The sequence below is a fragment of the Scomber scombrus genome, chromosome 10 (assembly GCF_963691925.1).
Source record: "Scomber scombrus chromosome 10, fScoSco1.1, whole genome shotgun sequence".
NCBI lineage: Eukaryota > Metazoa > Chordata > Actinopteri > Scombriformes > Scombridae > Scomber > Scomber scombrus.
Genome location: NC_084979.1, coordinates 27,316,776 through 27,339,142, shown reverse-complemented (window position 1 = coordinate 27,339,142; position 22,367 = coordinate 27,316,776). Strand labels below are relative to the sequence as shown.

Here is a 22,367-nt window from a genome sequence, read left to right as displayed (position 1 = left end):
GCTTTGAGCTGTGGCGTCTCGGCCAATCAGCGCTTGGAGTGGGCGGGCTGTGGTGGCCGTGGCAGTTATCAGGGAATGCAGGCAAACCGACGCAGTGTGCTTCGGGAGCTGCGCGTAGAGAGGCAACCGTGCGAAAGGTAAGCAACCATTAACAAAAAAACAACATATTTATTCATCTTCTGACATGGAGGGATATCGATAGTATCTAAAGGGACCATTATCTGTTGAAATATTTCACTCAAATGCGCTTCACAGCCGCGAATTGTTCATATTAGCCGTTAGCTGGTGTTAGCAGTGGCGAACAAAGATGGCGGCCGCTCCACTGAGAGAGGAGTGACGCAGTGAAGAGAGGCGGGCTGACGCTCGGTGTGGCGCCCGGTTAATAGAGCGGTCTGGGAGGGAGAAATGCACTTCTGCTGCAGTTATTACAACTCGTATAACACAATATACTCTGGCATTCACTGTTAATGCATAGTTATATTTATAGGTTGTTGTCCATATGTTTAAAGCGCATTAAAATAAGTATAAAAAAGTTAATTTTTTAGACTCGATACTGATAAACCACCTGACCCGCCACCCCCTGTTTTAATGTTAGTTTCAATGAACATTTCCTTTTTAATCACTAATATCTCATTAAATCTTATTAATTTAACTGAACTAACTTGTACAATGTTCACACAGCAGCATTCAACAAATAATGCACAAACACATATGACAAAACGTACAAAAAGCAAATATTATTCTAATTGATGTGTTTTTAGGTTAGCTTCAATGAACATTTCCTTTAATCCATATCTCATTAACACTGCTTTATTAATTGAACATACTAAATTGTAAAATGTTCACACAGCAGCATTCAACATGTTTAACTTGTACAAACAGTGGCAGAAAATAACGTGACATAAAACATTAAGATGCAATAGTTATATAATACAGATATTATTCTAATTGATGTATTTTTGCACATATGCATGTCTTTTTTTTTTTAGGATGTAAGGAAATTTGATAGATGTATTTGGAAGCAGTTTTTTTTAGGTTGTTCCAGTTTGAAAGGTTATTAAACCCCATAAACAGGATTTTCCCCATGAATTTATGTGTTTGTGAATTATATGTTGGCACATTTTGTTTTTATATGCACATTTTTATCCCAAATGAATGAAAAGAGGATAAAGCATGAATGTTTTTATTGTGTTTTGAAGTTTATATAACTACGTGAAATCAGTAGCACATTGCCACATCTCTGACCTTTGGACCTATTTGTGTCTGAATAAACCACATGTATCTCCAAAATGTAAACAGATGTCTCAGTGAATCACCTGCTGGCACATTTCTTTGCGGGCTCCACAGATTTCTGTCCACATTTTTAGATGCAATATGTTATTAATGTAACTGCAGCCTCGATATATAATGCTGTTTTTGCTATGTAATGTCAGAAAATGAAACCGTCTATTGTATTTCAGAGCACAAGGTGATGCTTTTAAATGTCTTGTTTAATCCCACCAACAGTACAATTATGTTCACTTTAATGCCGATTCACATGAAATGATTTAGAGCTGAAACAATGAGTTGATTAACAGATAATTAATTGGCAACTCTTGAAATTTGCTTGTTGCAGCCTCTCAAATTTGACAATTTAAACATTTTACGTGTTGTACGTGATTGTAAACTGAATATATTTGTATTTCGAGCTGCTGATCAGAAGATACAAGACATTTGCTTATAATTATATAAAGAGATGAGTTTTTAAAAATATTTTATGACATTTTATTGCCAAAACCATTAAATAAAGAAAATAATTGGGCCAATTAAATTGGCAGATTAATGGATAATAAAGATAACAGTTAGTTGCAGCTCTAAAATGATTTAATCGACAAATCATTTTATTTTTGGTACGTAGTGTAGCTCAAGCCTCAATATCCCGATTAATTACTTCATCTATAAATGCTGATTGTATTCTCCCAGAGCCGAAGGTGTTGTTCTTAGTTGTCCTGTTGTATCTGACCATTAAGGGTCTAACAGTACACTAAATTCACAGTTTGGTATTTACCTTTGTTTTGGGGTTCGATGTTTAGCAGCACTTTGGTACAGCAGGGGGGAAATTTAACATTTATTTTGAAAAGGGTAAACATCCAACTATCTCTCATTGGCCAAATCTACTGCAACAGTTCAGTTGTACTGCAGCGGAAAATTGAAAACCACCTTTCTGCTTCTTGCAAAGAGTTAAGACACCTGCTGACAGCTGCGTTATGATGGTTTTCATGGTCTAACTGTTGATAAACTAGCTAACTGTATATAAAGTAGTGTAAACTAGCTCCACCTCCAGCAGCTACAACAGTAACATGCTGCTCTAACACTGATGCTTCACTATTAATAATCTAATGATGTCAATGATATATATATATATTTATATATAAATAAATATTAGTCAGAGAGACCAAACCACTACTTTAACTTTAATACTTTTAACTACATCACTCATACAACTTATGTACCTTTACCGTAGTACTTTAACTAATTTTTCTCTGTCAGTGCTGGTTAAGGTTGATGTGCTGTCTTACCTGGTCAGAAATTTAAACTTTTTTTATTACTCCAAACAGTTTCATTCATGGGTTAGTGAAAAGCCAACCATCACAGAGAGGAGGGAGGGGACATAGTATCATTTGATTGCAAGGATAACTGAGTAGGACTGAACGATATATAAAGTTTTCGTATCTAAATCTAGATATGAACACGCAAGATATTAATATCTCAACAATATGGATGACTACTAACCAACAATACAAACCTGAAGATGTTCAGTTTAAGGACAGAGAAAAGTCAGTCCGTCAACAATCTAGTTAACGGACTAATTGTTTCCTTTTTTTGCAGATCTGCGATGAACAGGATACGCATCCATGTTTTGCCATCAAGTCGGAACCGGGTGAACCAGACGCCCCGTCCTCAGGAGCCTCAGGCCTGCTCCTTCACCCAGCGCCCGTGCCCTCAGCCCCGCCTTGACGGCCTGGAGTTTTGCATCAAACACATCCTAGAGGACAAGACCGCCCCGTTCAAGCAGTGCAGCTACATCTCCTCCAAGAACGGAAAACGTTGCCCGAACGCCGCGCCAAAGGTCGAGAGGAAAGATGGGTGAGTCGGAAATCAGAATTTAACAAAACATTTTATTTACTGTGTTTCTCTTGTCCAAGGGTTCAACTTGTATATAGAGTCTAAAGGCTAATTTCCACCGGGTCCGTTAGCGGCGTAGTTACCGGAGCTGATCTCTGCCACTCTAATCAGTGAGTGTGACCACCGAGAGCAACGCAGCACGTCTCAGCAGTATCTCTCCGTACCGTAGTGCTATGAATTTGCAGCAGATCTATTTTTGACGGCGCTGTTTCAAAGACGCCAAGCTCAACAGAGCAGATGGCACCAGACAGGAAGTCAGACACAGAATCAGAACCAGCCTCCTGGTTGTATTTCAGCAACACACACGAATAAAACAGATAAAGAGAGAATTTATCTACGTAGCCTACTCATCCACAATAGAAGCACAAAAATCAAAGAAAATTACAAACTAAATTTGAGCAAGTTAACAAAATTGGAATGTTTAGTTGTGCTCCTTCTACAGTAATTACGGTAGCCTAAAGGCACTTGTTTGGATTTAATTGGGCTGCCATAATTACTGTATTAATAGTGCAACTTAATTTAAAAGGCAGATTTCTCTCCCAGAGCACGCTCTGCTCCGCTGCTGTAACGCTCCCGGTGGCATAGGAGGACGGAGTAAAACCGTGGAGTAGCCGTACCCGGTGGAAATCCTGAGTATGGGTGTACTCGCACTAGGCCCGGTTGCCTTGTACTGTGCCCGAGCACAATTTGTCCCCCTTCCCCGCTCCCTCGTTTGCCTGTGCTGTATAACGAGCCGGGCCTGAGTCACATCGCTGAAAAACACTGCCAGGGCCCACATCTTCAAGTGTGCTCAGTCACGGTATGGATCACCTAGTATGAGTACGCCTTTAAACTCTAAACATCTGATAACAAATCCAATCAGATCTCTGACTTGTTCATTTCAGCCTTTTATTAAGATCCTTTATCGGGCAATTTGACAGCAGCACAACAGACAGAAAGATAAACATGGAAACATACAACAGGCATGTCTGAACTATTCCATGGAGGGCCGTTATGTGCCTGCAGGTTTTTGTTCCAACCAATCAAGACCACACGATACGACCAATTAACTGTCTGAAGACTGAGATCAGCTGATTAAATGAGTCGAGCTTGGTGAGTTCCTGCTTGGCTGGAAAGAAAAACCTGCAGCCACATGAACCCTGTATGGAATAGTTTGGACACCTGACATACAAGAAACAATGTAGATAAAAGAATAAATATGTAAAAATACACTATAATAAAACCTCAATAGAAAAATTAACAAATACTTAGTATGTTGGATACCTGTTTGATTATTTAATAATCAGATTACACTAACAATCCATTCTCCAATTATCCGGTCTGTTCCTCAGAGTGACGTTCTGTGCAGAGCACGCTCGCAGGAACGCCATGGCTCTCCGCGCTCAGATGAGAAAGGCGTCGTCTGGTCCGACCCCGGAGTCACTGTTGTCTCAGCTCAGCGGATACAACCGAGGGGAGACGAACAGCATCGAGGGAGGCCGCTCTGAAGCAAATCGTATTCTAGGTAAATGTTCTTATTCAGACTGAGAAATACTTAGACGTTCTCAGTAAAGTTAATCACGTGTGCACTGGATCTTCTTCTGTATTGTGACAAATTGAGTCAAGCAATGTGTCATTTTGTCTTGCAGTTTCTTTTTGAATGTGTAAAAACATAAACATCTTAACGTTTGACTACATTTCTCCTGGCAGACGAGGACAGTCTGAGTGAGGAGGATCAGGGTCCTCTGGTGTTAGATCAGACGTGGAGAGGAGACCCTGACAGCGAGGCCGACAGCGTTGACAGTGATCACGAGGATCCTCTAAAGTGAGCTGAATATCATGTGTTTGAGACAATTTGAGATAGTTTAAAGTCAGATTGTCATTTTATTGGATTCACACTGCAGACCTTAATTTGTGACAAAATGAGGTAACGTCATTATAACTACAAAAACAGGTGATCCTAGAGTGTTTTTAGATGGAATATTGTCCTGCACTGCACAAAGGAACCGTAAGGAACTACTCACAACTGCTTAGAATTAAACTAAATGACCCCCCCCCCCCCCCCCCCCCCCCCAAAAGGTCATATCTTCGGGACATTTGTTTTCTCTTTAGAGTTTAATCAGCTGTGACTTAATTAAAATCTTACTTTTATTGATGTCCAAAGGCACACATATTGTATAATTTCCTGTTATTATAAATACAAAAAAGTATGTTTGATTTATTGTGTGCAGTAAAATGACTAAGACTGTGTTCTCAGACTAGTTGGAGCTTGTTTTAAAGAGTTGAGTATGTGTCTTTTTTTTGCTGGTAGTTTTTATGATGAACGTATTTCTTCTGTGTACTGACAGACATGCGGGAGTGTACACGGCAGAAGAGGTGGCGCTCATCACTCGAGAGAAACTCATCAGGCTCCAGTCTCTCTACATCGACCAGTTCAAACGCCTGCAGCACCTGCTCAAGGAGAAAAAGCGCCGATACCTGCACAACCGCAAAGTGGAGCATGAAACTCTCGGTAAACACGCGGCTAATTGATGACTGACTAATCATGTTTTGCTTTGTTTATTTGTTTACTTACCTGCACTAAATAGAGGTGTGACGTGATATTAAAACGTGACGATGTTTCTCGTCGAGGTGAAAAGCTGTCTCGAAACAGAGTATCCAGCAAAATCGTTTCTATCGCTAATATATTTACGTCCCGTCTTCTTTTTATAATGTCAACGTCTGGTTCAATTAACCTTGTTAGACTAGGTGCCCTTGTTCTAATTTGTGAACTAGCATCTTCTACCTGCTGAGAAGATTTCAGTCAGAAGTAGGAGATGGGGAGAGGAGCGGGGGGGGGGTTGACCTCTCCACTGAAAGTCCGAAGTAGGAGGAGCGGGGGAATCTAGCCCAGCTATGCTAGCCTAATGATGCAAAAAGTAAAATTGGTAACACTACCAAATAAACCACAATTTATTAGTTTATTGTTGTATTTGTGTAATATAGGATTTGTGCCATTTACTTTTATTGCTGTGTTTTTTTTAAAACATTTTTCTTAGCAATATATTCTAATTCGTGATAATTTGATTCTTCATTTCATGGTCATATTTCGTCATTGAAGTTTTCTTAAAAATAGTGTTGTTTATCGTCACACCTCTAGCACTCAACAGTTCTTGTTAGGAAATCAGGACATCACAGGCGTTGGTTATAACTGTTTGTTTTATGTCGATGACAGGCAGCAGTCTGCTGACGGGCCCTGAAGGACTGTCGATGAAGGAGAGAGAGAACCTGAAGAAGCTCAAAGCTCTGCGTCGATACCGTCGTCGGTACGGCGTGGAAGCCCTGCTGCACCGGCAGCTGAGGGAGAGGAGGCAGGCTGTGACAGACGGAGCTCCTCAGGTGGGAACCCATCGAAGTTAGAGCAGAAAGTAGTGAAACTAGCTCGAAACTCCCACTTTTCATCTGCACATGTGGAAGAAGGAAGTTTAGTTTGTGATACTCGATGCTTTGGAGGAATGCAGTGCTGCTTGAAAGTCTCTGAAAACCTGACCTGAAACCCGATTATTTAAAACTAGATAGGGTAACACTGGTGTTGGATGTCCTCCATTTCTACACAATCTGCCTGATAGTCGACTGGTGAAGTCCAAATTCTTATGAAATGGTTTTATAACCCTTTCCAGCCTGCTGAGTATCAGCAAGTCTTCTTCTAAGGTCGTCAGAAATCTCCTTTTTGTTGGAAACATAACACACTTTCACCAACCGTGTGTTGTGAAGCTCAGACGTTGACAGTAAAGAATCAGATTTCTCTTCTTTAAATAAATCAGGGCCTCCCAGACTCACACTTGATCGTCATCCCATTGATTGAAACACCCGATCTATCCTTCAAATGAATTGACAATCCTAGGGGTTCACATACTTTTTGCCTCACACAAATATGTAACATTGGATAATCGTGTAAGATGGAACTTAAAGATCATATTTTAGGTCATATTTATGCAGAAATAGAGCCAACTTTCAAGCAGCACTGTATATCTGAAACCACAAAAGCAGCGTGTCTGTAGAAACGATGGACCTCAAGCAAGAAGTTCTAATACAATTCAAGCAGCTTAAGAATTTATGGTATTTACAAAATTTCTCATAAATACAAACAATTTATGAGTGGGACAGATTCATCATACTTGGATAGACAGCAATAGTGTGTGGTTTTTTCTTGAGACTTTTATTGGCATATTTCTGCACAACAACAACTTGTTATATTACAGTGTTTACTAAGAAACTTCATCTGCAGACCACTTCATCTTGATTGCTGTCACGTTACATTGTCGCTCTTATGACGCCATTGGCTGCTCTACCATCAAGATTTTTCTAGTTATTTCAGATCTCCAACTACTGATCGTTTTTAAATGTTTCGTTTTCTGTCTGCTGATAAAACAGAACTTTGAGCTCTGCAGTGAAAACATGTTCTCTTTTTCTTTTGGTTATGAAACTTGCCCAAAAACAAAGGTCACTTTTTTTTTATATGGCTCATTTAGGCGTGTCGATGATACTTATGATATCTCATAAACACTCACAAATCTCTGACAGCAGAGTCACAGCTTGAGGAGAACGTATCACTAATGAAACAACAACCCCCACTGTTTGTGTTTTATGCATTAACCATATTTACCAGACACTTTTTGCGGAAGGAGAAGTTGGTGGTGAATACATTATTTAATATATTTGGGGTTTTTCTTTTTTTGTTTTTTCAATGCTGTCAGCAGTTCAAACTAAATACCGTTCACCTTTTTTGTTGTATTTGGGTGGAGGTAAATATTTCTGAGTCTCCCTAAATCAAAATCTGAGCAAGAAACAAACTATTTGGTGGCTATGTACCACGAGGGGTAAGTGAGGCCATTCGACCCCTTTTTAAAATTAAAAGGCAGCACTCCAACTTCAGTCAGTTTTGTTTCATGATTACACGGAGCCAAAACACCAAAGATTTTGTTAAATAAACACAACGTTTTCTGATAAAAAGAAAAACAATATAACTTGCTCTACAGAAAAGTGGTGGTAAAATACACGATTGTCCAAAACTACAGTGACTTGGGGGGTAAATGCATACTTTTGGTTTTTAGATTACACTCGACATTTTTCCAGTGCTTGCAGGATGTAATTGAGATTTGATCAGTAAAGACGCTGAAAAACAACCAGAGGAGTTTCTCTTAGTTTTCAATATGCCTCTTCCTCTGACAATTTTGTGGCATCCAGGAATGATAATAGTCCTTAAAGATGATTATAGTTATAAAGGAAATGCTGTTATGTTGAGGTTTTTCCGTCTCGGTTGAGTGTTGCGATCTTATCTGACACTTCTCTCTATCTCTCTCTCTGCAGCCGCACACAAGAACGGCGTACGAGAAATGTATCTCGTTTGTGGAAGGGACCCGATGTACCAACCCCTGCCTGCCCATGACCCGCCACTGTGTCGCACGTATCCTCAATGATGTTCTCGTGTTGCTTTGACTGAAATAAAACCACAATAATTTAGCATATTTCCACACACAAAAAACTAAACACATGGATTTTCAACGAATTGCAGGACAGAAAATATTAACGTTTCCTGCATGTCGAGTTCTCCATATTCACTCCGGCCCCGATCAAGACCAGCAGCTTGCAGTAGGTGCTGGTTTCAAAGGGAGCCTACATAAACTCCTTCCTGTGGTCTGTTGATTTTTCCCAGAGTCGCACAGGGGTTAATCATTTCAGTTGGAAGGAACAAAAGAAAAATCCCTTCCAGACCTGTCTCATCTTCATTTTTTCTTTTCTTACATTATTATTTCCCATTCAACAACATTTATGTGTAGTTGTTTTTTTTACATTGTAGTTAAACCGGTTTTATTGCATGTACTGAATTTTGTGTTCCTCTAATTGCCAGTTTAGTTTGTTGTCGTCGGTGTTTCATTGTGAACAAGCTGCAAAGTATTTACACTCCAGACAAAAAAAATCACTAACACACTGTACCAAACCACTCGGGCATAAAACAGTCGAGCCTTTTGCAACTCGTAGCTTTACGTTGAGAATTAACTACAGAAAGATTATTTACTGAAATCAATGTATTGCTTGTAAGGCCCGACCGATAGTGGACTTTTGGGGCTGATTTTAGGGAAATTAAAAAATTCTGATATCGATATATCTGCCAATAATCATATATATACAGAAACGCACTTTTTTTTCTTTAAATGTCGTTAGCAAACACTTGAAATATGAAATGGCGCTTCCCATTTATGTTTTGAAAATGGGAGCAGCAGTTTTATCTGTGACCTCTGTGTCAGTTTCTCTGTTTGGGTACAGCATGTCATTATCCTTGACAGCCAGACGCTCAGACATCTTCCAGGACAGCAATCAGGTTCTTTTCAAAATGTGTCCCGGCCTGAAGGACGTCCCGTGCGACCGCACTGTGCACATGGGTCAGTCTGAGGATCCTCGCTGCCCGCTTCACCTCACCCTGCCTCCCCCCATGTATCAGCCGGAGCAAGAAGCTCCGCCGCAGGAGCAGTTCACCCCCGTCAGCAAAGACATGTACCTGAGCGCTGCAGAGCTTCAGCCCACAGAGAGCCTTCCTCTAGAGTTCAGTGACGTACGTAGAGATGATTATGAGGATGATGGTGTTCCCTTTTTTCCTCTCACCTCGTATCTTGTTCCACATTTACTGCCAGATCCTCCTTTTACAAGTATTTTTAAATGTCACTGGTGGATTTTAAATTTTATGATACATAAAAATCTGATGTAATGCAGGACCTGGATGTGGAAGGAGATGGTATGCAGGGTCCTCCGTCCCCCCTGCAGTTTGACACGGCCTTGGCTCTGGAGGACCAAACTATTAGAGCCATTGCTGAGGCCCCAATGGACATCCTGACCGGAGAAGACCCCGACACGGCCGACCTGGACACCTCAGGACAGGAGCTTTCTGAAAGGGACGTGGACGCCATCATGGACGACCAGGTTAACTTTCTGAACGTCTTGAATCTTTCTGTTGACTGATGGCGCCTCTTACACTGTGCAAACTATCATTGATGAAAATGGGGTTTAAAAAAGGCTGCAAGCAGAGACTTTAAATCATTATCATCTATCTGCACACCAGCTTCACACATAAAGGTGCCACTTACATGCATTATAAAGTGTCTGAAGCGGAGGCGAGAGGATCTGGATCCCAGTTCTGCAAAGCGTGTTTGTGGAAAAATGTCTTTCAGCGGGTTATCCTGGTTTGAGTCCAGTTGACTTCATTCACCGTCTCTCTCTCTCTCTCTACTGTCAACAGATAATAAAGACATAAAATGCCCAATAAATAAACCAGAAAAAATGGTTTTAGCCTTATGCTTGCGTGCATATGTCAACGTTCAGCCTTTTCATCCATAACAACATGGAAATTGCACGTCTCCCATCCAAATCAACCAACGCTGATTGCCAAAACATAGGATATACTCGTAAAAGTAAAAACCAACATAAAACTATATTCCACAATTAAACAGTTTTAAAGAACCGTCCAAACAACATAAAAACAAAAATGGAGCTTCGTAAGTAATTTTTATAGTCACATTTTCCATACGTCTTTCAGTCATGGTACGCGCCTGTTTCAACAGTAGTTAAGCTGACTTTGCTTCAGTTGTTCTTCTGTCCTCTGTTTAATCATCCCTCTGTTTCTATCACAGTTCTGTATTTAGGTCATGTAGAGACAAGAAACTAAAGATTTACAGCTGCTATCCCTTCACCCTGCGTTAGTCTGTGTAATGACGCAGCTTTAAAAAAAAAAAAAAAAAAAAGAGGCAGCGATCCAGCTGACGAATGCAAGTCTACTCAGCAGTTCATCGACTCAAAGACCTCTAGCCCTAAAAGTGATGTCATTAAAAGTCTTGTTTTGTCCAACCAGCTGTCCAAAATTGACTAATTATTGCAGCACTAATAAAGAATGCACTGTCCTATTGTTTGTAGACATTAGTCATAACAGCAGTCACATTATTGGATTGTAGTCCTAAATCTAAAACTTCATCATTGGAGATAAAAGTCGAGCTGCATCAAAAACTGACAAAGCTCCAAATCATCCAGCAGTGAGATCTCAGATGTCGGTGTTTAATTAACAAAAACCTTTTCTTTTGCTTTTTTCCCATGAGTGTCATCTTTCTTTCAGCCCCAAAATCACATCATGTAAACAGGCTTCGAATAAACATGTACAGTGTGCCTGCGAGTCAATAAAGGAAGCAATTATTTTTGTTGTTTTTCCACATTCTTCTCCTGTGCTGTATGTCGGCTGACGTGTCCGAGTCAGAGAAAAACACGAAACAAAAAAACCCAACACATTCTGGAGCTGAAAATTACACCGTTTAAACTTAACAAAGCAGCAGATCTTCTTTTTTAGCAGCAGGTAAACTCACTTCCTGTTCTTCTTTTTCCTCCTATAGGTGGTGTCAGAGGTTGTCGGAGGCGAAGGTGACGCCACAGACGGTTCACTCCAAGACATTGACGCTGCCATTGTCGATGCTCCCAGATGAACAAAATACAAAAAACCCCTGAAAACTCAAAGACTGATTCTTGATCCAGGGCTGCTGCAACTATGACGATTTTTAGTTGCTATAAAAATATAGAAAATGGTGAAAAACATCAATCACTGTTTCCCCCACAGCCCGACGTGACATCCTCGATTGTCTTAGATCCTGACAACAGTTCACAACCCAAAGATGTTCAGTTTACTGTAATAAAATACTAAAGAAACTAGAAAATATTCCATTTGAGAAGCTGGAATCTGAGAATTTGGACTCTTTTCTTTTCTTTTTTTTAAAAAACAAAACAATGACTCAAAATAGTTGGCGATTAATCAGCTAATCGTTGCAGCTCTTTGATCGACGGTGAAGCATTTCCAGTAGAGTATTAGACTTTACATTCACTGATTGTACTTGTTTGTTTGTCATGTGGGTGTATTTATTTGTTTTTTTCATGTTTAGTCTGGGTTAAATTGCCTTTAAAATTGCACCCAGTTTAGTTGGTCAACATTTTTCTCAGTTTTACATCACTTTTGTTTGTCTGTGTAACTAAAACAATTTAAAGTGCACTCATCTCTCATCCACAAATAAACTATTTTCTGATACTTTTTTGTTTTTGTCTTTCAATTTATAGGTATGTCTTTCAATTTATAGGTATGTCATATGAACATTGCTGCAGTCATTCAAAATGGCTATTTAAAAAAATTCATTTAAAAGTAGATGTGAAGCTTATACAAGGCTTCAGCAGTCTGAGTTAGTCATATCAAGAGGATATCTGCCACATTTACAGTCTTTTTAGCATCAAATTCCCTACTTTTCCCTTTTCTTCAGACCGTTTTCCTTTTGGGCTGCAGTGGAAGTATAACAAAAAAAAAATAGGCTTTGGCACTAGACAGACTCTAATTGAAAGATATCTACTTGATTTGACTCATTTGGATGGCTGCAGATTAACTTTTAAACACATTTTTGCACAGAAGGAAGACTATAGTCTGTCCCCTCCCATCTCTTTTATTGTAAATGTTAAAATCAACATGTGCCACTGTTCATTTGACTTGCTATAAAACAGATTTTTTGAAAATGTTGAACTTGCCCTTTTAATGATACACTAATCCGGACAGATTTACAGTCCCAGCAGAGGTATTTTTAAATGTGCAGAGCGTATTTTAGAGCACAAAAAGAAAAAGAAAAAACCACATATAGAGGCAGATTTATATTTATATAAGTATATGGTGAAGTTATGTTTGGCAGCATGGGACAACCTCTCTGATCTGAAGGAGAAGAGAGAGAGAGAAAAAAGAAGAAATTTGGGGCGGGTAATGCAATTTCATGCAATGACATCACTTTTCCTCCTCAACCCAAACACTGAGCAGAAAGAGGGGGAGAAAGAAAGCGGCTGCTGCAGGGAGAGGAGGAGGAGAGAGGAGGAGGAGCAGCAGCAGTAGAGCAGAGCAGGAGGCTAGAAAAATGAGCACACATAGGTTCAGACATTAACCGAAACATTTAACACATACTAGCCTAGTTTATATATATATATTGAAGATGACACGGCAGCGTCGACTCCGGCGGTCTCCAACCAAATGAGGTGAGTGTAAACAAAGAGGAGAAAATAGAAGAAATGACCATTAAAAAAAAATGGAAACGGTAGCTTAGAAATCTGCATACCGACACACACATCCTGGCGTTGCCTTTTTTGTTTTAACATCACCGGTAAAGTACAGTACAGGAAAAGATTGTAAAGATATGAAATTAAGCAGTTTTATTATATTTTCGTGTGTTTTCATTTATATGTTTAAGGTTTAACGATCCCCCTCCTCCACTGTTTGGAGACGCAAGGGCGTAACAGCATTTATGCCCGTGTTGGAGGTTGGAGAAGGGGACTCATGTCGGTGTTTATGGCCTTTAAAAAAACAAAAAGACATTTAAAAGGTTGTTGTTGTTATTGAAGGTTGAAACATGTGCTTTTTTTTTTTTTAATGGTGGATAAAAAACGTGAGAGCTGTGTCGCAGTTGCCATGGTTATAAATTTGAAAAATGGAACGTTCGGAGATGGAACTGTCAGCTTGTTTAAAAGCGTTAACGGTCACTAACGGTTCATATTCTTTTTTTCCTCAATCTTGTTGATTGTCAAAAAACTGCACCAGCCAAAACCAGAAACTGTAAAAATGATGATGATAATTATAATAATAATGCGAGTGAATGAATTAACATGTCTGCAGCAGAGCCAGTAAGTAGAGGTGGTGGCATCAGCAAGTAGGGAGAGGTAGAGGAAAGGATCCACCACCCTTTTTGGGAATGTGAAGAGAAAGGGATTTAACAGAGTAATCATAGTTTTAATAATATGGCTCTAGTTTGTGTTTATGTTTGTTATCAGCTGATTTTAAAGCTCCCTCCAATCAAATATTATGCTTCAGTTTGGTTGTTTGAGCTTCACCTCGCAGTCTAATAATGTATGTGCTTGTGTGAGTTTGACTTTAGAAAAGCTTGTTTTCGGTGGAAAGTTTCTCTCTTTCTCTGAGCTCTCACAGTAAATCTCAGCTATTTATAAGGCTGGGACCAGAGCAGGATTTGTGACGTCACAACTATTTTTTTATTCTGGCCAATCATGATGCAGTATGCATATTTAATGAGTGTGATGTAGAAACTTGAAACCTCTCTTTAGTTTCTAGTAGTTCAAAGTTTCATTATGAGGAGTTTCTGTAAGGAGTAGATTAAGGCTGCAGCTAGCGATGACTTGCAGTTTCATTAATGATTTAATCTGAGGGTTGTTTTCTCATTTAATTGATTATATTTGAGTTCAGACTCTTTTTTGAGTTGGGCCATGAACCGATTCGCCTAAATTCAGTGTTTCTTCCTCACTGCGGCTGCACGAAAACATGGAAAGAAATCGAAATGTAATTGACCAAACTGTTGCTTACCTCCAGTTCTTTTTGGAAAATGGATATACCATATTGTCAACGTCCTCCAAGCCATACATGCCGGTGCCTCTTTTGTTTTTTCTTGGACGTCTCGGCGCATGACTACAAACTTCGAAAACATTTTTTTCTACTGCTTCTTGTTCTTCTTCTTTCTTACATTCTTCTTCTTTGAAATAGTCACACAGTTGTGGGTTCGGGGGGTCCTACATGTTTATTTCACTCATATAATGTGAGCAGTTAAGTCTCAGCAGACCATTGGACTGTGCAGTGTGAGCACATACATCGTGAGCCCTGGCTTTACATCGTGAGTGATTTACTCGTACAGAGCGAGCTGCTATTTAAACAAAAACATTGCTAAAATCACACATTGTATGTCTGGCTTAAATTGGTAAAATGGAAACTAATGGTGGAAAAAAATTGCATTCACAATTTCTCAGAGCCCGAAGTGATGTTTTCAATTAGTTTTAGTTTTGTTCAATTGACTATCTAATGCTACTAGAGCCTGACCGATATATGGGTCAACCGATATTATTGACCGATATTGGCCTATCACAGATATTGGTGTTTATGTTGTCCGATATCCTATGTGCTGATTGTTTTCCATCTGTAATGATGACTGTTTCTATGTTGATATCAATGCCACATGTATTTAGACGTATCTGCAAATGCAAATAAGCTTTATTGACATGACGGTGCAGTTTTGAAGATTGCAAATAAACAAACAATATGCAAATATCAACTAGAGCCCAACCAATATATCGCTCGACCGATATTATCAGCTGATTTTAAAGATATATAGGCTGCATTTTACTCATATTTAATCCTCTTTCCGAATTCAAGTTGAATAAATACATATTAAATTCCCAGTGAAGTTTACTGTTTCAGTGCACTGATTTATTTTAAACTGTTAAATATCATGCCACCATTATATATATTTGTTAGGTAACCACAGTTAAAGAAAAAAAAGGAGTGTTTACATATATATTCTGTATATATAATATTATTGGCTGATATATTGATATCAGAATTTCTTACTTTTTTTACATCGGCTCCAAAAGTCCAGTATCAGTCAGGCCCTAAATACAACTACATACAACTTATCTATATCAGAAAGATATTTGACGAAGACAAAAGGCAAGTCGTCTCATTTGAGAAGCTGCAACCAAAAACCCTAACCCTAATCCTATTTAACGTGTCTGAAAAATGTCTTTAAATGTTTCTGGTGGCTCAAAATGTTCTTCTCCTTCACAGTTCTGATGCCTTTGGTTTAAAAAGTGTCAGAAAACAGCACAAAGAGAGAGGAAAAGGAAGTGAAAACAGTCTTTAAATTTAGTGGCAGCACACAGTTGGGGGTTGTGATTTGAATGAATGAGCAGAAGCGCCTCATGTTGGGGGTGGGGGGGGGGTGTTGTTTATATGAACGATTTGACTCCAGTTTTCAGGGTTGGGTTTTGGTTTGGACATTTTTTCTAAACCTAGTTCCTAAATGTTCAAACACGTTTTTCTTTAATTTCGTTATATACGAGCAGGAATCCAATCCTGTTGCAGCTTTAGCCTCGTTTTAGGGCAGAAATCTGAGAAAAGGGAACATGGAAAACTCATGTAGACAGGCTGAGTATCACCAAACTAATGCAGTGTTTAGGACTGCAATTAATGAATATATTTTATTATTGATTTATCGCTTTACTTTCAAATTAGGGCTGGGTATTGTTAAAAAAATGTACGATACCAGTACCAATCCAAGTACCCTTAAAGTGATAATGACAACAATTGAGTACTTCACCCATTACACATTTAATGCTCTTGCTTTTATCTGGTGTAACGAGCGTGTAGTGTAGCCACACTTTAGAGCGTTTAAGTGGAATCTTGGCTGCTGAACTGCTAAACGCGCTAACTCAAATTCACCACGACTTCACCACCACAGACGGGTTGTAGCTGCTGTGGCATTGGGCCAATCACATGTCGTGTTTATTGGCCGTGAACAAGTCCGCACAAATAGTCATATTTTCTAGCTCTGGGTGCAAAAAGGATCGATTGCAGGTATCGTTTGACGGGAGACGTTTCGATACTACTTGGTATCGATTTATTTCGGTTGATACCTTTTTAAAGTTAGCGAGTACTGATACCCAGCCCTATTTAAAATGTCTCCAAATTACCTAAAACCTAATTACATTCAGTGTACTCTCTTAAAAGACAAAGGAAAATAGCAGATCTTCACATTTGAGAAGCTGGATTCAGAGATTTTTTTGAATTTTTGCTTTAAAACTTACTTTAACGAAACAGTTGCAGTAACAGAGAAGTAATAGATCGGATCGGTGTCTGTATTTACCGATTATAAACGTTCATTCGGAGCAGAAAGGGCCATGAATTGGTGTTATGAGATCACAGTTTTAAACAATGCTGCTTCTCAGTAAAAGTGCTAACCTTTCCACATTTTTCTGAATGACTCTGACAGTCATGAGGAGAGCTGGATTGTTTCTGTTTGTTTTCACATTGTGAAGGATTTTTTTTTTCTTTAATTGGCATTGAAACATGTGCCAGTAATCTTGATAAGTTTGAAGGTCTGCTGGGAGATTAAAAACAAGATTTAAAGACATCTATTGCTGCACAGCCGAGGAGAAAACATCCATACTTAATGATCTGCGCCTGTTTGGTTTAAAGCCAGAGAGACGCTCATGCTGTTTTTCATTGTCTCATCGTTTTCTGAACAAAGACCAAGTTAGATGAAGTAAGGATGGAGATGGAGGAATAGTTTGAACCCATTTTTTATTTTAAATTACCGACTTAAAGAGATGGGCTCAGAATTCAGGCTGTAAAATGTTTTAAGTTTTTCGCTGAAGAGTCTCCTGTGAAACGCTCCGATGAATCTTTAGTGTTTTGCAGGACGAGATGACGCATCTCTCGTGCCTTCGACAAATTGTCTGTTGATGTAATGTTTCTGTTTTGTTGTTTCTGGCAATTGCAGACAAATGTGCATCGTGTCAGAAAAGAGCTCATAGGCTACATGTGTGAGCTCATGATTGGAGCAAAAACGATGGAGACTAGTTCCTGAGAAAGTAAGTGAGAAAAGTCAGAGATGATTTCACTCAGATACACAGTGGTGGAAGAAGTTTTTGGGTACTTTACTCAAGTAAAAGTACCAGTACAGTAATGTAAAAGTACTCCATTACAAGTTAAAGTCCTGCATGAAACGTAAGTAAAAGTACATAAGTATAAAAGTATTAGCAAAATGTAGTTAAAGTATTACAGTAAAAGTAGTGGTTTGGTCCCTCTGACTGATATATTATTATATATGACATCATTAGATTATTAATAATGAAGCATCAATGTTAGAGCAGCATGTTACTGTTGTAGCTGCTGGAGGTGGAGCTAGTTTACACTACTTTATATACAGTTAGCTAGTTTAGTCCAGTGGTTCCCAACCTAGGGGTGGGGCCCCTCCAAAGGGTCAGCAGATAAATATGAGGGGTGGTGAGATTATTTACGGGAGAGGACAGAAGAAAAAACAAAGTTCTGATACACAAATCTGTTTTCAGCGTTTCTCAAATTTTTGGTGAAATGTTGGGTCATTTGAACATTTATTGAAATTAAAACGTGAGAAGTTTAGAGAGAAAAATCACTATTTGGTGGAGCTGTTAACAACTCATAGACATCTGAAATGAGACCCTGACTACACACTGCTTTTTGGTTTCATCTTTAACAATGTATTGTATTTTAAAAGCTTGTTACGTTAGCCATTGTGTCAAATCTTTATCCGAAAAGTAACTAAAGCTGTCAAATAAATGTAGTGGAGTAGAAAGTACAATATTTCCCTCTGAAATGTAGAGGAGTGGAGTATAAAGCAGGAGGAAATGGAAATACTCAATTAAAGTATCTCAAAATTGTACTTAAGTCTGGTACTTGCAGATAAACCTTTTAACTTCTAAACTTAAACTCAGTGTAAATGTAATTTTTCTAAGTTGTTGATTGAGTCGGATTATTGACATTTTTTTAGCTGATGCATGTTTAGAGAAAGAATTCAAACACGAGCTCGGGGGGCGGTGACGATTTTGAGAATGAAACGTTCGGCGACGGCGGAGAACATAAAGGACTCCCAAACCTTGCGCTCTTCTTTCATCCTGAAGGAGGAGGAGGAGGAGGAATGACCTCAGAGCTGCCGAGGGGCTCCGCGGATAAATGTGGTTCCACTCTCCGCTCGCTAGATTACATTTATGGTCTGTGTGCCCGTGTTTTGAGCTCGATTGAAGTTTTGTGAGAGCCCGTGTCCCAGTGCAACTTTGGAGATTGCATATCCAAAGCTGCGCCGCATTACATCATGAAGAGCTGAGCCAGTGACTTATTCGAGTGTAATGGGCAGTATAAGTGCTGGCTCGCTTGCTCTGTTCGCCTGTAATCGCTCACAGATGTTCTGCACGCCTTTGTGTCCCACATCTTGTTGCAGCCCGGCTCGCACAGACGCCACATACGGTGTTCAGACTTTATTACAGCGAGAAGGGGCGAGGGGGTGTGGAGGCGGGACGTGGCACGGTGTAAGTAAGTGTTTAATTTGGCTGTCGGTCCTGTTAACCTGCTCCGGTTATTAAATTGTTTTTATTAGGCATCAAAATCCACCACTAAACATGGTAGTGCTGAAACGATTAGTCATCATCTTCAGAGTTTTGGATATAAGAGGTGATTTTAAGATGTCAACTTAGGCTCTGGTAACTTATTAAAGAGACAATACATTGATTAATTAAAGGTAAAGCAAGGCAAGTTTGTTTGTATAGCACCTTTTCTTACACAAAGGCAGCTCAAAGTGCTTTATGGAAAGAAAAAGGTTAACATATTAACAGACAATTTAAAAATTAGCTTAGTTTCAGCCCTAAAAACATGGCAGCACATTTCTACTGATACATTTAATTATCTGTTAGTTTATGTTTGTGCATTGAAAAAGAATCCAGTTTTTATTAAAGATTTGAATGATTTTATATTTGCAGGAAGACCTGTCTTTACACACATAAACTCGGATATATGAATGTTAAGAATAAGAAGAGTTTGTAACACTCATGCAGGAGAAGTTAAAAGCTTTAAGACTCCTGCTTTAAACTCAATAACAATGATGAGGAATGGAAAGATGAAACTATAATCTGCTGATTACTCTCTGCCATTAATTAATTGTATAGGCAATGAAATGTCAGAAAATAGACCAACAAACCCAAAAAACATTACATTTATACAGAAAAAAAGGAGAAAAGCAGCAAATTCTGTCATTGGAGAAGCACTTTTGGGTTTTTTCTCCACTATCTTTGCTTACAATACGACTACAATGAATCCATCATCAGATTAGCAGCCTATTATTTCTCTGTCGATCAATTAATCAATTATTCGGCCCACAGTTTCAGCTCTACGTCGCAGCATTTGTGTGTTTTTACGGAGCAAACAACCTTCCAGACGCTCAAGGTCAGCTCAGGTCTGTGAAATATCTTTTTATTAGGTCGCAGTTTACGGCTTTTTACAGGGAGGAAGGAGCGGTGGGACGATAATTCAGTCGGTTTGAAGTCTGGTCGGGGTGCGTAGACGGGTCAGAGCCTCCTGCAGTCGGCCTATCTCTCGGTGTCGCGCACCCCCCCCCCCCCCCCCCCCCCCCCCTCCTCCTCCACGCTTTGAAGATAGGAGGCTATAGGCCGAGGCTTTGGACTCTCTCTCCTCTTCTTATCAGCTTATCAGTTCAGCCCCCCTTTCACCACCCAGCCGTCTGATGCATGCAGGTACTGTTAGTTACCATGGTTATGCACCACTTTACTGCTTACCCCTGAATAAGCATTAGCAGGGCAGAAATATTCATCAGTTACCCCTCCAGAGTCACAGCGGGGGGGGGGGGGGGGGGGGGGGCTGACTGAGAGATCTGTAAGACATCATCATCATCATCGTCAGGACTGTTTACACACACACACACAATGCAGATATTCAGATGAAAGGAAGTATCTTTGCCTGCAGTGTCTCATCACAGCCGCCCCCCTTTTTTTTGTCTTGTTTTTCTGCATTTTTTTTTTCTAACCCCACCCCAACCCAACCCAAGAGCTTGTGATTATTTGTCTGCATGTCAGCTCGAATATTTTAACACAAGAAGTAAAAAAAAGCAACTTAAAGCCACATAAACTGCATCAGAGCCAAGTCCGACCTCCTGAAAGAAGCATGATTTAACCCTTACATACTGTTCAGGGTCAAATTTGACCTATTTTTACATATAATAGCTGTAAAAAAACACCCAATACTCATTTCCTCTAGCTGGAATTTCCTAATGTGACCCTGAATATATAAAAATGGAGATAAAACACATACATTTTAAAAATGTTGTGCAGCTGATACACATTGTCGTGTATGAAAATCTCCAAATTTGACTTGTTTTTATTATAAAGTTCAAAAATGAGATTTGCACCATTTTTTTTAACCAAAAGTAAGACTGAATGTTCCTTAAAATGTCAAATGGTGTAACCACAAAAGAATGATAAACATTCAATATTTTATCCACCTACAGTGTATTTAAGTGTACTTATACAAACAATTACTTCATTTAAAAACATCAAATGAAAAGAAAACAATTTTGGAGTATTTCTAAATTTAAATCTTAAAGCATTTTGTCAATATTAAGCAAGACATATCCTAAAAACAACCGTTTTTTTCTAAATTCTAAAAAAACAGCGTTGCCTTTCAAAAGCAAGTATTTATTCCCCCTTTTAGTTCACATTTATTTTCCTGTGTATATAATCAGATGTTTAATGCAAATATACTGGTTACACCAAATGGACACTGGGTTACATCCAGGCGGGGAGTTCCGGTCCTCTGAAATGATTCCAACGAGGAAGTAACTTAAAACTGCATTCTACCAAAAGGCCACCAGGGGGCGACCGTTTTGGTGTCAAAGGACTTCCGTCTCTATACAAGACAATGGAGAATTCACCAACTTCTCACTTGATTTATAACCTCAGTAAACGTTTTCAAAATGTGTTTATGGTCTCAATCGCTAGTTTAAAGCCTTCTTCAATGCAGTATGATGTTCATTTGTGAAATTTTGGCCTCCCTGATTTTATATTTGACGATAAAGCAGGGTATGCATTAGGGCATGGCTACGTCGTGATTGACAGGTTGATTGGTTCACAGGTTCAGGATGGCGCCTCTTGCTCCTCCTGATGCCCATATAAGTAGAATCCATGTTTTTATTTTTCCCGGCATGCACCTGAAATCTTCAAGATGGCGCTGCTCAGATCCGATACTATTGGCTTCCGAGCAGCAGTCCACAAACCAATGGGTGACATCACGGATGTTACGTCCATTTCTTATATACAGTCTATGGTTACATCACGTCATTGACCCATATTTAGGCTCACATTAAGGAAAAGTCCACCTAGAGGAAATGAGTATTAGGTGTTTTTTATACAGCTCTTGAATGTAAAAAATGTGTCAAATTTGACTCTGAACAGTATGTAAGGGTTAAAGGAATCCTAATATGTGTGAGAGAGAGAGGGAGAGAGAGGGAGAGAGAGAGGGAGGAATCTGTGGTCATAAAAAACATTGGGAGTTGGCAAAACACTGCTTTAGCTGCTGCAGCTGTAACAAACATTCGATTCATCAGTCCGTCCAGAGAAAATATGGCTTGGAATGTAGCTTTAATCAATTCAAGCAAACCAGGTCCCCACCACGTCCTGTTTGGGCCCAAAAAAAGGGATTTAAATTGTCGCAATTTTGCTGTGTGGTTTTTTGTTTTACGGCAACAGCATCTGTAAGAATCTAAAGTTGGATTTATGCACTTGAGTTATGAGCCGTGATAAGTTGGATTAAG

At 39.3% G+C, this 22,367-nt stretch overlaps 2 protein-coding genes and 1 non-coding gene across 4 annotated transcripts in view; all 3 read left to right on the top strand.

Annotated features, from left to right (window-relative positions):
* The first annotated feature begins 73 nt into the window (after nt 1–73).
* On the top strand, nt 74–12,238 carry kansl2 (KAT8 regulatory NSL complex subunit 2). The gene is made up of 10 exons (XM_062427725.1): nt 74–137; nt 2,869–3,126; nt 4,497–4,669; nt 4,855–4,969; nt 5,493–5,656; nt 6,359–6,522; nt 8,494–8,590; nt 9,483–9,736; nt 9,895–10,101; nt 11,556–12,238. The coding sequence occupies exons 1-10, from the start codon at nt 76–78 to the stop codon at nt 11,643–11,645; spliced, it is 1,584 nt and encodes a 527-aa protein (XP_062283709.1). The 5' UTR covers nt 74–75; the 3' UTR covers nt 11,646–12,238.
* On the top strand, nt 8,747–8,880 carry LOC133989409 (small nucleolar RNA SNORA2/SNORA34 family). Its single transcript, XR_009926547.1, has one exon. It is a non-coding gene; the product is annotated as a small nucleolar RNA SNORA2/SNORA34 family (small nucleolar RNA).
* Nucleotides 12,239–13,098: 860 nt separating the features above from the next.
* The window catches only part of nckap5l (NCK-associated protein 5-like), a 45,905-nt gene continuing 36,636 nt past the window's right edge, over nt 13,099–22,367 (top strand). For both annotated transcript variants that reach the window (XR_009925601.1, XM_062427724.1), the window contains exon 1: nt 13,099–13,215. The gene's annotated coding sequence lies outside the window, so the exon portion shown is untranslated. The remainder of the gene's footprint in view (nt 13,216–22,367) is intronic.

What these genes read in the sequence shown, in the direction of transcription:
- kansl2 (XM_062427725.1), top strand. Translation starts at nt 76, where the DNA reads ATGCAGGCAAACCGACGCAGTGTGCTTCGGGAGCTGCGCGTAGAGAGG. An exon ending in GATCACGAGGATCCTCTAAA is followed by an intron (nt 4,970 to 5,492) that starts GTGAGCTGAATA and finishes GTGTACTGACAG; the next exon opens with ACATGCGGGAGTGTACACGG. An exon ending in ACGCCATCATGGACGACCAG is followed by an intron (nt 10,102 to 11,555) that starts GTTAACTTTCTG and finishes TTCCTCCTATAG; the next exon opens with GTGGTGTCAGAGGTTGTCGG.